This window comes from Aythya ferina (genome assembly GCF_964211825.1).
Source record: "Aythya ferina genome assembly, contig: HAP1_SCAFFOLD_29, whole genome shotgun sequence".
Taxonomy (NCBI): domain Eukaryota; kingdom Metazoa; phylum Chordata; class Aves; order Anseriformes; family Anatidae; genus Aythya; species Aythya ferina.
The window spans coordinates 3171988-3184259 of NW_028181463.1; the positions used below are offsets into that span (position 1 = coordinate 3171988).

At 51.3% G+C, this 12272-nt stretch overlaps 1 protein-coding gene across 1 annotated transcript; it reads right to left on the reverse strand.

Moving 5' to 3' along the window:
* Window positions 1–6493: 6493 nt before the first annotated feature.
* Window positions 6494–7408, reverse strand: LOC311427867 (olfactory receptor 14C36-like; the record flags this gene model as incomplete). The annotated part of the gene is made up of 1 exon (XM_084539457.1): window positions 6494–7408. The coding sequence occupies one exon, from the start codon at window positions 7406–7408 to the stop codon at window positions 6494–6496; it is 915 nt and encodes a 304-aa protein (XP_084395583.1).
* Between the last annotated feature and the right edge of the window lie 4864 nt (window positions 7409–12272).

Sequence of the window (12272 nt, forward strand, 5' to 3'; positions counted from 1 at the left end):
TGGGGTTCCTCTTCCTCTGTTTCAGGACTGGGCACTTCTCCTTGTAAATGCCAAGAGGTTTCTGTAGGCAAAATCCTGCAGTTTCTCAAGGTTGCCCCACACAGATGCTCCATTCTGTCAGCTTTTCATGTCTACAGGCAGACATTTCAAACTTTGCATGTTATTGTGCTATTTCTGAGAAGACAGCAGCATCAGGAAAGTTTGGATAATACAGGAGTAACCAGTTGAATGGCATTGCAGCACAGAGCCACAGAAGAAAATGGAAAGCTGACAGGTTCCACCTCTTCTGTGCTTCCTTCTCATGAATGCTGTCAGTTTATCTGGAGCTGTGTCCTGAATGTTATGGGGCTGTGCAGGTGAAAATTAGAAGGGCCAAAGCCCAGCTGGAGCTCAATCTCTCTGTGACTCTCAAAGACAATGAAAAACTGTTTATAAAAATACTATAAATAAAGGAAGATTAAGGAGAACCATCATCCTTTATTAGATATGCAGGAAATCTGGTGAAGATCTCGAGATAACGTAATGGATGAGGTACTTAATGCCTTCTTTGCCTCTGACTAGATCAGCGAGACCAGTTGTTCCACTGGACATTTATTCCTCCTCATGGCCATTGCCAACATTCCTGGGCACACATTTTGGCAAGTTTTTCTCTCCTGCTCTTTCCTACTACCACAGAAAGCTCCATCAAGGTGGAAACCACTCCTCAAGTAGGCATCCCAACCCAGCAGGCTCCTTGCGGCCTGTCAGCCAACCAGACACAAGTCACCTCAGCAGCAGCTTCCAAGCCAGGGGCCTGCTGCTGGCCTTGCAGCTTCTTGTGGAGACACAGCCAAGCCTTGTGCCTGCTGCTGTGCAGTCATGGACTCAAGCAGAAGGGACAGGACAACCCATATGGGGGTCTTCACACACAGACACACACACACACAGAATTTCTAGGTTGGAAGAGACCTCTAGATCATCCAGTCCAACCTTTGACCTCTTTCTGCCTGGGTCCTACTGGGTCTGGAGGCAGAGGGGATCCCACAGTCAGCATGCCAAGCAGGTGGCCAGGCTTCTCCTGTCATCCTCATATTGGTTTTCTTATGGGATCAGCTTTCTGATGGCTTTCGTGATATCAGGGTATCCGTCTCACTCTGCTGGCTACTCTGTTCTTGAGACAGAAGTAGTATTGTAGTCAGTAGCGAAAAGGACACCCATCTCAGTTCACCACGTTGCTCTCATCCCTTGATTTCACCCATGTCTCCTCAACCCTCACCAGCTGTTCCTTGAAACATGAAGCCATGGTCTGATAAGGGTCTTTCTGTCTGGGTCCTCCTAGGTGTGTAGGCAGAGGGAATCCCCCTGTCAGCATGCCAAGCAGGTGCCTTCTGCTGGCCTAGCAGGGCCACTGCCAGATGTCAGCCCAAAAGTGCAGCTCCCAGGGAGAAGTCAAGGCTGACCTGCCACCTACTTCAAGCAGAAGTGACCTCACCATCCCTTTCTGTGACACATTCCTGGTGCTGCCTTATCAACTTTAAGGGATGAACAGATAAATGGGATGCCGTTGTGGGAATCTATTACAGACCACCCGGCCAGGATGACAATGCCGATGAATTATTCTTTGCAGAACTAAGAGATGCCTTGAGATCAACTCCCTTGTCCTTATGGGAGATTTCAACTTGCCCGACGTCAACTGGGATCACCACACAGCTGACACAAGCAAGTCCAGGAAGTTCATAAAGCACCTAGATGATCTCTTCTTGGTGCAGGTGCTAAGGGAGCCAACTAGGAAAGGTGCTCTCCTTCATCTGTTACTGGAGAACAGAGAGGGTGTTGTGGGCGATGTGGCAATTGGTGCCTGTCTCAGTCATAGTGATCATGAAGTGGTTCAGTTTAGAATTTATGGCAACAGAAGGAAAACTGCCACCAGTATTTCAGCCCTGGATATGGGCAAAGCAGACTTCAGGCTGCTCAGAGAACTAGTCAGCAAGGTCCCCTGGGTAGCTGCTTTTGAAGGCATTGCCGTCCATCAGTGTTTCAGGTCAATCTTTAAGCACTGCCTCCTAAAAGCACAAGATCAGGTTATACCAAAATATCGGAAGGCAGGCAGGCGGGGCAGAAGACTGGCCTGGCTGACCAGGGATCTTCTACTGGAGCTTAGACAGAAAAAGAAATTGTATGGCTGCTGGAAAGAGGGTCAGGTGATGAGGAAGGAATAGAGGGATGCTGTTCATGTTTGTAGGGAGAAAATTTGTGGGTCCAAAGCCCAACTAGAGTTGAAGCTGGCCATGTTTGTGAGAGACAATAAAAAAGGTTTTTTTTTAGATAAGTTAACAGAAAAAGGAGAACCAAAGAAAACATAAGTTCGCAACTTGACGGGGAATGTCTCCTCACAGACAATGATATAGCCAAAGCAGAGACGTTTAATGCCTTCTTCACTGTCCTTGTTTCAGTTAGGACAGAATTAATTTTCCTCCTAGTAGCTGGTAGAATGCTATGTTTTGGCTTAGGAAGAGAAGAGTGCCAATAACACACTGATGTTTAATTGTTGCAGAGCAGTGCTTACACCAAGCCAAGGACATTTCAGCTTCTCATTCTGTCCTGCCAGTGGGCACGTGGAAAAGGCTTTGTGCCTGCCCTGCTCAGAGGGCATCCTCAGCACTGCCCTGAAGATCTGAACATAGGACACCACAATAAAAAGAAAGCAACCAACAACTAAACAAGAGCTAAATGCAATAAATCCAACTTCCCTGATGTAGGCATCTGAGCAGGAGAGCTTGAGGATGTGGGGGATTTCACAGAAGAACTGGTCCAAAGCATTGCCGTGGCAGAGGGACAGGGTAAATGTAGTGGCTGTGTGCAGGAGAGCATCAAGAAAGCCACTGCCCCAGGCAGCTGCTGCCATCTGGGCACAAGCTCTGCTGCCCAGGAGGCTCCCGTAGTGCAGGGGCTTGCAGATGGCTACGTAGCGGTCATAGGCCATGACAGTGAGAAGGGAATACTCTGCTCCAACCAAGAAGAAAAAAAAGAAGACCTGAGCAGCACATCCTCGAAAGGAGATGGCCCTGGTGTCCCAGAGGGCATTGGCCATGGCTTTGGGCAGAGTGGTGGAGATGCAGCCCAGGTCGAGGAGGGCGAGGTTGAGGAGGAAGAAGTACATGGGGGTGTGGTGGTGGTGGTGGCAGGCTACGGCGCTGAGGATGAGGCCGTTGCCCAGGAGGGCAGCCAGGTAGATGAGGAAATGCAGGAAGAGCACGAAATACAGGAGCTGCAGCTCGCGCGTGTCTGCGAATGCCAGCAGGAGGAACTCACTCACAGAGCTGCTGTTGGGCATTTGCTTGTTTTGTGTATGTTTTCCTGCTAAAGGAACAGAAATAGAGTGATAATATATCAGGATTATCTGAGAAAAAACATTTCATTTTTTCAGTTAAACATCTCAAACCATTTGCCAAACTGCATGTAGAGAGTTGGCAGATCCCTTTCCTTCATTGGTTGCTCCTTCATTTGTTCTCTGCTTGTGTCTCCTTGAGCTGCAGGGCAATTGCACTAAGGAGGTTCTCCTGAGAAGAACCTGGGCACTGCTGAGAGCAGAGGAATCCGGGCTCAAAGTGCCAATCTCCTGATTCTCTGAATCATGCAGCTGGCATGGCAGCACTCAGCATTGCGGGACTTCATTCAGGCCACGATAGGCCTCTGTTAGTGCACTCGGTTGCTGCTATACTGACTCAGGTGCACGGTTGTGGTAGGGATTGTCACCAGCTGTCCTTCAGTCCTCATCAACCCCACAACAGTATAATGTCCTCTGTCTCCAAGGCAGCTATGCCAAAAGCCCACCGATACCCTTTTGGGTCCCTGAAATATCTATCCTCTCCTGAAGCAGTCTCTTCCAAGGATGCACAGAGTCTCTCGGCCAGTGCCAATAATGTTTTTGCCACTCCTTCCCACTTTGACACACTTCAGCCTCCAGTACAGTTCAGTGTTGGGATCCCCCTGTCACTCCAGACATACAAATGGATTCGACCTTCTTAGCTTGATGGCATTAGGGTTCACTGTGCAGTGGTGCCCACTAGCTCCTGATACTTCAGTGGGACTGATGTGCAAAGCCATCGAATCCCCACAGTCCAATAAACCCGACTGTCCCCTTCCTCCCCCTGGCTGGAGGCACAGCCCCTCTAGTCCTGCTCATAGTATTCAGTACTGTGTCTGCAGGACAGCCTGCTGGAAATTGGAGCAGCAGTTCTCTAAGAACCCCTTTTAGTGATTGCTTTTCCTTGCCACTCATACCCATGCCTCAAGGCTGGAGGTAGATTTTCCATCCCACTTTCTCATGTCCTCTCCATGGTCACACTGGTAAAACCACAGGGTGGCACATAGTGTGTATCCACTGTATCTCCTTTCCTGCCCTCTAATTCCAGGGAGGGGCGCCGTTTCTCCCAACACCAGAGCAGCATAGGGATAGGGATCGTGTGATTACTGATGCTCTTATGACTTCTTCATCTTCGTCCTCCTACTCACATTATGGCCCAGCTTTTCTGAAGCCTGCCTCGTCTTCTGACTAACTGACTTTCACATCCATTAGTTTTTCTTGCATAGAGGAGCAAGTGATACAGACAGAGCTTGGTTTTCTGGCTCAGACACAGGGCCCAGAAAAAGAGCTGGAGTTGCTGCAGGGCATTTTGCAGATGCTGTAGTAGCTGCAGGGTCTGTCAGAGGGGTTGGAGTGACTGCAGGGCTTTTCACAGAGGCTGGAGTGGCATTGATTGTTTTTGAAGGGGTTTTGCCCCGTTTTGTCTTTGAAGGGGTTTGACGTGCTGGGCACAGATGCAGTTACGGGGATAAAGACCACTGCTGGCAGTGGCATTGTGTTTCAAAGGCCGGGCTACATCCATCTGGAAACACCTGTGAGCTTGAAGATGATAGAATCTCCTGTGGTGAGGTGCCACTACTGCAGGGGGAGAGGGGAAGGAGTGTAAGACATGTGGGACCTCCAGACAGAGTGGTGAGTGCAGAGCAGTAAGTGTGTTCTGGGCATTAAGAAGGCTTGAAAGAGCATAGCATGGCCTTGCTGAAGGTGAGGACCTTGAGGTTTGATGTGAGGGTAGCAGGGGAAAGAGGATGTGGAGTTCAGTTCTGGGATAGAGGGACAGAGGAATTCTGTCTTCTGGCAAAGACAGAAGCAGGTTTGGGTCCAGGACATCCTAGGTGACTGAGGATTATTAACAGGACTTAAAAGAAGCTAGAAGAGTTTGCAGGGATCTCCCAGGCTTTGGCAAAAACCCAGGCAACCACAGCTTTGAGTTAGAAAGAACAGGCAGGGATGTCATAGAAACATTGAGTGGCTGGGGTTGGAAGTGACCTTAAAAATCCTCTAGTTCTGACTCCCTGCCATGGGCAGGGATGCCACCCACTAGATCAGGTTGCCCTGAGCCTCTTCTAACCTGGTCTCGAACACCTCCAGGGATGGGTATAGTGGGTTTACGTGGCAACGTTACCTGGGGGGCTGCAGGGGTGGCTTCTGTGAGAAGAATCCAGATGCCCCATGTGAGATAAGGGCTGGTTTCAGCCAGCTCCAAGGGGACCTGCTCCTGAGAGCCAAGCCAATAAACGATGTTGTTTGAGCCTTTGTGAGGGCAGATTTAAGAAAGGGGAAAACAAACAAACAAACAAAAAATGCTGCTCAACAGCAGCTAGGAGAGCGAGGAGTAAGAAACAGCCTTTCAGACACCAAGGTCAGTGCAGCAGGAGGGCAGGAGGTGCTCCAGGCACGCAGCAGCAGTTCTGCTGTGGCCTGTGGAGAGGCCTCTTGTGGAGCAGGTGGATGTGGCCTGGAGGAGGCTGCGGCCCATGGAGAACCCCCGCAGGAGCAAGCCCTGGACCCGAGCTGCAGCCCGTGGAAAGGAGCCCACATGGAGCAGGGGGTCTGAGGGGAGCTGCCGCCTGTGGGGTACCCGTGCTGGAGCAGTTTGCTTCTGGGGGATGGACCCTGTGGTACGGAGACATGTGGGAGCAGTTCCTGAAGAGCTGCTGCCTGTGGGCAGCCCCCGTGGGCTCAGTTTGGGAAGGACGGCATCCTGTTGGAGGGACCCCACATGGAGCAGAGGCAGAGAGTGATTGTGAAGGAACATCGGAGACGAAGTGCTACAGACTGACTGCAACCACTATTGGCCATTCCCCTGCAATGCTCAAGGGAAGGAGGTGGAAGAAGGTGGATAGGGGGAAGTTGTTTTTATTTTGTTTTCTTTGATTCTCAATCCTATAGCTTGCTAGTAATAGGCAGTAAAATTAACTAATTTCCCTACGCTGAGTCTGTTTTTCCCTTGATGATAACTGTAAACTAATCTCCTGGTGCTTACCTCAACCCTTGAGCCCTTTTATTCATATTTTCTTCCTGTTTACCATTGAGGAGGGGGACTGGGGAGTCAGATAGCAGTTGTAGTGGAGCTCAGCTGCTCACCTGAGGAAAACAACCAAATGAAGCAGAAGAAGAAGGGCAATGTCATGACTGTGAAACAAATCAAGGCATCAGTTTCCTCAAGACATCCTTGAGCTCCTGGTTCCTCATGCTGTAGATGAGGGGGTTCACTGCTGGAGGCACCACCGAGTAGAGAAATGAAATCACCAGGTCAAGGGATGGGGAAGAGATTGAGGGGGGTTTCAGGTGGGCAAACATGATGGTGCTGACAAACAGGGAGACCACGGCCAGGTGAGGGAGGCACATAGAAAAGGCTTTGTGCCTGCCCTGCTCAGAGGGAATCCTCAGCACTGCCCTGAAGATCTGAACATAGGACACCACAATGAAAACAAAACATCCAGTGGTTAAAGAGGCACTAAACATGAAAAGCTGACCTTCCCTGAAGTGGACAGCTGAGCAGGAGAGCTTCAGGATCTGGGGGACTTCACAGAAGAACTGGTCCACAGCATTGCCGTGGCAGAGGGGCACTGAAAATGTACTGGCCGTGTGCAGGACAGCATGGAGAAAGCCACTGCCCCAGGCAGCTGCTGCCATCTGGGCACAAGCTCTGTTGCCCACGAGGCTCCCATAGTGCAGGGGCTTGCAGATGGCAACGTAGCGGTCATAGGCCATGACGGTGAGAAGGGAATACTCTGCTCCAACCAAGAAGAATATGAAGAAGACCTGTGCCGCACATCCTTGATAGGAGATGGCCCTGGTGTCCCAGAGGGTATTGGCCATGGCTTTGGGCAGAGTGGTGGAGATGCAGCCCAGGTCCAGGAGGGCGAGGTTGAGGAGGAAGAAGTACATGGGGGTGTGGAGGCGGTGGTGGCAGGCTACGGCACTGAGGATGAGGCCGTTGCCCAGGAGGGCAGCCAGGTAGATGCCCAGGAAGAGTGCAAAGTGCAGGAGCTGCAGCTCGCGCGTGTCTGCGAATGCCAGCAGGAGGAATTCAGTGATGGTGCTTCTGTTGGACATCTGCTTTTTTTGAGATGTGGTCCTGAACAAAGAAGAGGATGAGAGTAATAAAGTACAAGAAATGTATCAGAGGGAAACGAATGCTCTTTCTCATTTAAAATCATCACCTATATTGTGACATTTAGCAGATCCCTTTCATGCATCCTGATTCATTCTGCCTGACGGTGTCTGTTGGAACAGGGGGCTCTACTGTGGGCAGTTCAGGAGTCAGCCCTGTCCTACAGCAAGAGGTGAAGAGGAACATGGGGAAATGTTGGTTTCACTTCCTTCTTGATCACAAAATGCTTTGCCCCAGTATCGCTCCCAGTTCACCAAACTGCAGAGCAGAGCTGTGGAGCCTTATTTATTGATTGATTGATAGATTGATTGATTTATTTGATTTTTTTGTTTCCTCTGTCCCACCACTCCTGAGGAGTGTTTCCAAGTCACAAACCCTGGCTATTTGTGCTGAACTCAAAGGGAATCCTTGTAGATCATTATCAGAGAAAAAGGGACTGTCACTTTAGTGCACGGTGTTCTCCTTCAGGCTAGTCTGTCCACCAAGTGTGGTTTCAGCTGCCCTGTGAGAGCTGCAGGAAAATTCTATTCACATGTTTGACTGAAAAGAACAAAGACCCTGCTGAGAGCAGAGGAATCCAGGCTCACAGTGCCCATCTGCACACCCCTCACCCTGTCCCTCCACCCAAGCACACCAAGGGCTCACGCCATGGGCATGTGAAAGCCCCATCCCCAGCCAGCCTGGGAACAAGACCAGCAGCAGCACGGCCAGCTGGAGAAGCCAGGAGGAATGCCAGCGTGCTGCTGCCAGGGGAGGCAAGGCCAGGGAGGGACAGACGGACACTCAGCAGACCCTCCTGTGCTGCAGCTCTGCCTGCAGATAAGGCAGCTCCTTCTGGGGACACCGGGGGCTTGAGGGCAGAGGCTGTGCTGGTGGGAGAGGAGAGCAGGGGGTGTCCCAAGGAAGGTGCCTGCCCTGCAGGGGGTTGCGGGGAGGTGCCTGAGCCCTCCCTCGCACAGCATTTCTGGCAGCAGCTCCCTCTCACTGCCTGCCCATGTCCCTACTTGTTTCTATGTCCCTGCTGGGAGCTGGTTCTCTGTCCCCACATCCCCACCCTGTCCATGCTCACAGACCCCATCCCACAAGCTGTGTGCTTCCTAAGTACAGAACATCACAGGGGTTGCAGCTCCTGAAGACCTGATAAGCCCTGAGGAGACAACAAACATTGTTGTTTCAGTCTTCAGGCTGAGGTGCCTGAAGGGATCTGATCACATTAATTGCTGCCATATTGATCTCTCCCTGGAATACTCTTGCAGTCTCAGTCTCCTGTACAATCCAGACAATTCATTGTCATGAACCCTGCCTCCCCTCCACACCAAGAATCTGAAAGCACAGAATCCAAGCAAGTCTTCCATTTCAGATAAACCAAGACTCGGTCTTCCTGCTAAAATGCCCCCTCAAAAATACCATTCTCTAAAGCATCTTCTATGCCACATTACAGGTAGAATAAGACACATCCTCACAGATGCTATCAGCCATCAGATGTGCCATCTGTAGAAGACCCTCTGGCAACCCCACCTGCAGTGCCCTGCTGCCAGAGCCTCACGGTGTCAAGAGCCTGCAGATGTGTCCTGCCACATGCTGCCCTCTGTTGTTGTGCTCCTCAGTGCCTCCAAGCCCTCTCTCCTTCTCTCCTCAATGTGTGTCAGCTGCGGTCAGAGCCCCCAGCCCTGCTGAGCTGTGCAGAGGAGCTGCTGCTGGGCACAGCTGTCTCTCTGCACCATGGCCCTCTTGCCATGAGCTCTCTCTGTCCCATGAGCCCGGCCCAACTCAGCAGCACAGCACCAGCCCAAGGCACTGCAATCACCCCTCTGGGGGCTTTGCTGATGAGCCCACAAACCTCAGTCACTTAGAGACAATTGAAGACATTTTGCCAGAAGTGCAAGTCAGAGGCAAGTTTCCTGCAGTGTCCCCCTGAGGGCCAGCACTGACACAGGCTCCCTTGGAGCTCCTTAGAGCAGAACCCTGGAGGCAGTGAGGACAAGGAGACAAAGGCAATGTGAAGGTGACACTGATATGTAGGAAACCTGAATGTGTTTCACCAAGCACAAGGGCCAGGCCTTGACCCCAAGCGCTTGGGAAGTGAGATCCTTTCCCTTGACAGGTTGCTCAGGGCTCTTTGTGGGGCAGTAGGAGATGGGGATGTGCATTGCCAAGTGCAGGAAAATGGTACGACCCCTGCCTGCTTCATGGGTGGGGGCGAGGAGGCAATGAGGCCCTGGTGCTTTAACAATCAGCTGTCTCCTCTTAGGCCTCAGTGGCTTAGACAGCAGCCATAGCCATGGACACAAAGACTTTGGTCCTGTTGGGGACTTTCAGCATTTCCAGTGTCCTTGCTCTTCGCTGAACCAGTTTGAGCAAGCACCACTACTCGTACAGCATCCCTCATGGAGGCTGTTCACAAATCTATGGAGCTGGATGGGATATAGCCGAGGGTACTGAGGGAGATGGCAGAAGTGCTCACCAAGCTGCCTTCCATCATTTATCAACAGTCCTGACTATCAGAGGTGTTCCCAGACAGCTGGTGACTAGCAAATGTGATGCTCACCTACAAAGTGGCTGGAAGGAGGATCGTGGAACTACAAGCCTGTCAGTCTGAACTCGGTCCTGGGGAAGCTCTTGGAGCAGATTATCTTGAATTCCATCAGAAAACGTTTCCAGAACAACCAGGTGATCAGGCCCAGCCAGCATGGGTTTGTCAAAGGCAGGTCAAATATGTCTTGGCAAATCAGATCTCAAGGTGTGACAGGGTGATGCTCTCAGTGGATGAGGGAAAGGCTGTGGATGTGGTCTACCTAGGCCGCAGTAAGGCTTTTCCATCTTTTCCCACAACATTCTCCAGAGAAACTGGCTGCTCAAGGCTTGGACAGGTGTATGCTTTGTGGGGTTAAAAACCGGACCAAAGTCATGGTAAATGCAAATAAATGCAGGTGGAGGCCTGTCCTTAGTGTCCCCCAGGGCCCCGTACCGCGGCCAGGTTTCTTCAGTATCTCCATCAATGATGTGGATGAGGGGATCGAGTGCACCCTCAGTAAGTTTGCAGACGACACCAAGTTTGGAGTGAATGTTGATCTGTTAGGGGGTCTTGTGAGGCCACAACTGGAGTACTGTGTTCAGCTCTGGGGCCCCAATAAGGATGTGTATCTATTAGAAGGAGTCCAGAGGAGGGCCATGAGGACAATCAACGGGCTGCAGCACTTTTCCTAGGAACATGCTGAGGAAGATGGGTTTGTTCGGCCTAGGCAAGAGAAGGCTCTGGGGAGAACTTAAAGAGCCCTTCCAATACCAATAGGGGGCCTACAGGACAGCTGGGGAGGGACTCTTCATCAATGTCATGATAGGAGTAGCAGTAATGGTTTTAAACTGGAAGAGAGTAGATTTAGATTAGCCATTAGAAAGAAGTTCTTGACTTAAGGGTGGTAAGGCAGCGGAACAGGCTGCCCAGGGAAGCTGTGGGTGCCCTATCCCTGGAAGTATTCAAGACTAGGTTGGATGGGGCTTTGAGCAACCTGGTCTAGTGGAAGCCGACTTGATGGTGGGGCAGAGTGAGAAGCAGAGAAGGCCTTGATGCTGTGCGAACACTGCACAGGAACAGCGACTACAGCCGTGGGTGACCAACACTGCTCTGGTCACATATCAAAAACACAGTACCGCAGGGGCTGCTCTGCAGAGGAACTCTGTCCCAGCCAGAATCAGTGCCCCCACAATGGACAAGAAGCTCTGTAAGGAGCCAGGAAGGTGATAATGAGCACCAGGACAATTGAGGAAGCCCAAAGGCCCTTCTGAAGAGTCACCGAGTGCCACCCGAGTGACAGTGCTGGGCAGTGGGGAGGGCCAGGAAAAACAATTGTGTGAAGGTTGTGAGAAACAAGGAAATGTCATTGCCATTTCCCATGGCTCCAAAAACTCACTCACTGGCCTCCTCTGTCAGGGCATTGTGAGCCCAGTAGACAGCAATGAATGGAGCCCGCAGAGCGTGAGCCTGTCCTATGTGGACTGACCAGAGCTCAAGTGCTCAATCTGGTGTGAGCAGGCAGAGGAGAGCTCTGCAACCTCAGGGCACGCAGCAGCCCCAGCAATGGAGCCTGGCGAGTGATTCCTTGCAGCCCTGGGGCAATGGCAGTGACCCCATGAGCTGGGCCTGCTTCCCAGCTTGCCCAGCACTGCCCTGCAGAGTGCCCCATGCCCCGGGAACCCCGGCCCCCTCACCCTACAGAGCAGCACCACCAGCTGAGGCTGGGGCTGGGGCTGGGGCTGGGGCTGGGAGGTGCTTTCCCAAGTGTTTTCCAGGCCAGCTTCATGCACAGGGCTTCTGTATATGAGCGTGATCTTCGCTTAGAGCAAGGATCTGAGAGACCACCAACAGGCACAGGGCAGGAGGTCCCTCCTGCCCAAGTACCTTACAGGACTGGCATGGAACTGGCTCCTCAGAGAGGCTGGGAGCCCATCATCAATGCTGCAAGGATCACAGCCAGATTACTTGTATGTGTGCAGGTCCTGGCCTCATAAGGGGGTGTTTTGTAGGTAAGGTATTATGAAGTCAGTCGTGATTCAGAAATTTTAGTCCAAACCCCTTTTCCATTATCTTTACGCTCTTGCTCAGCCTGATCCCTGCCCTTAACATTAGCATTAAAATGCTTTAATTAACTCTAGTATTCTTGCAGATCTAAACAAAATGTTAAACCAAAGAGCTTCCACATGCCCTAACCACAGACCTGACATCCCAAGCAGAACATCAAACCCTCCTACTAAAAATTTGCTTAATCTCTAATCCAGAAAAGTTTGCCGTAGCCCCTAATGCCATAA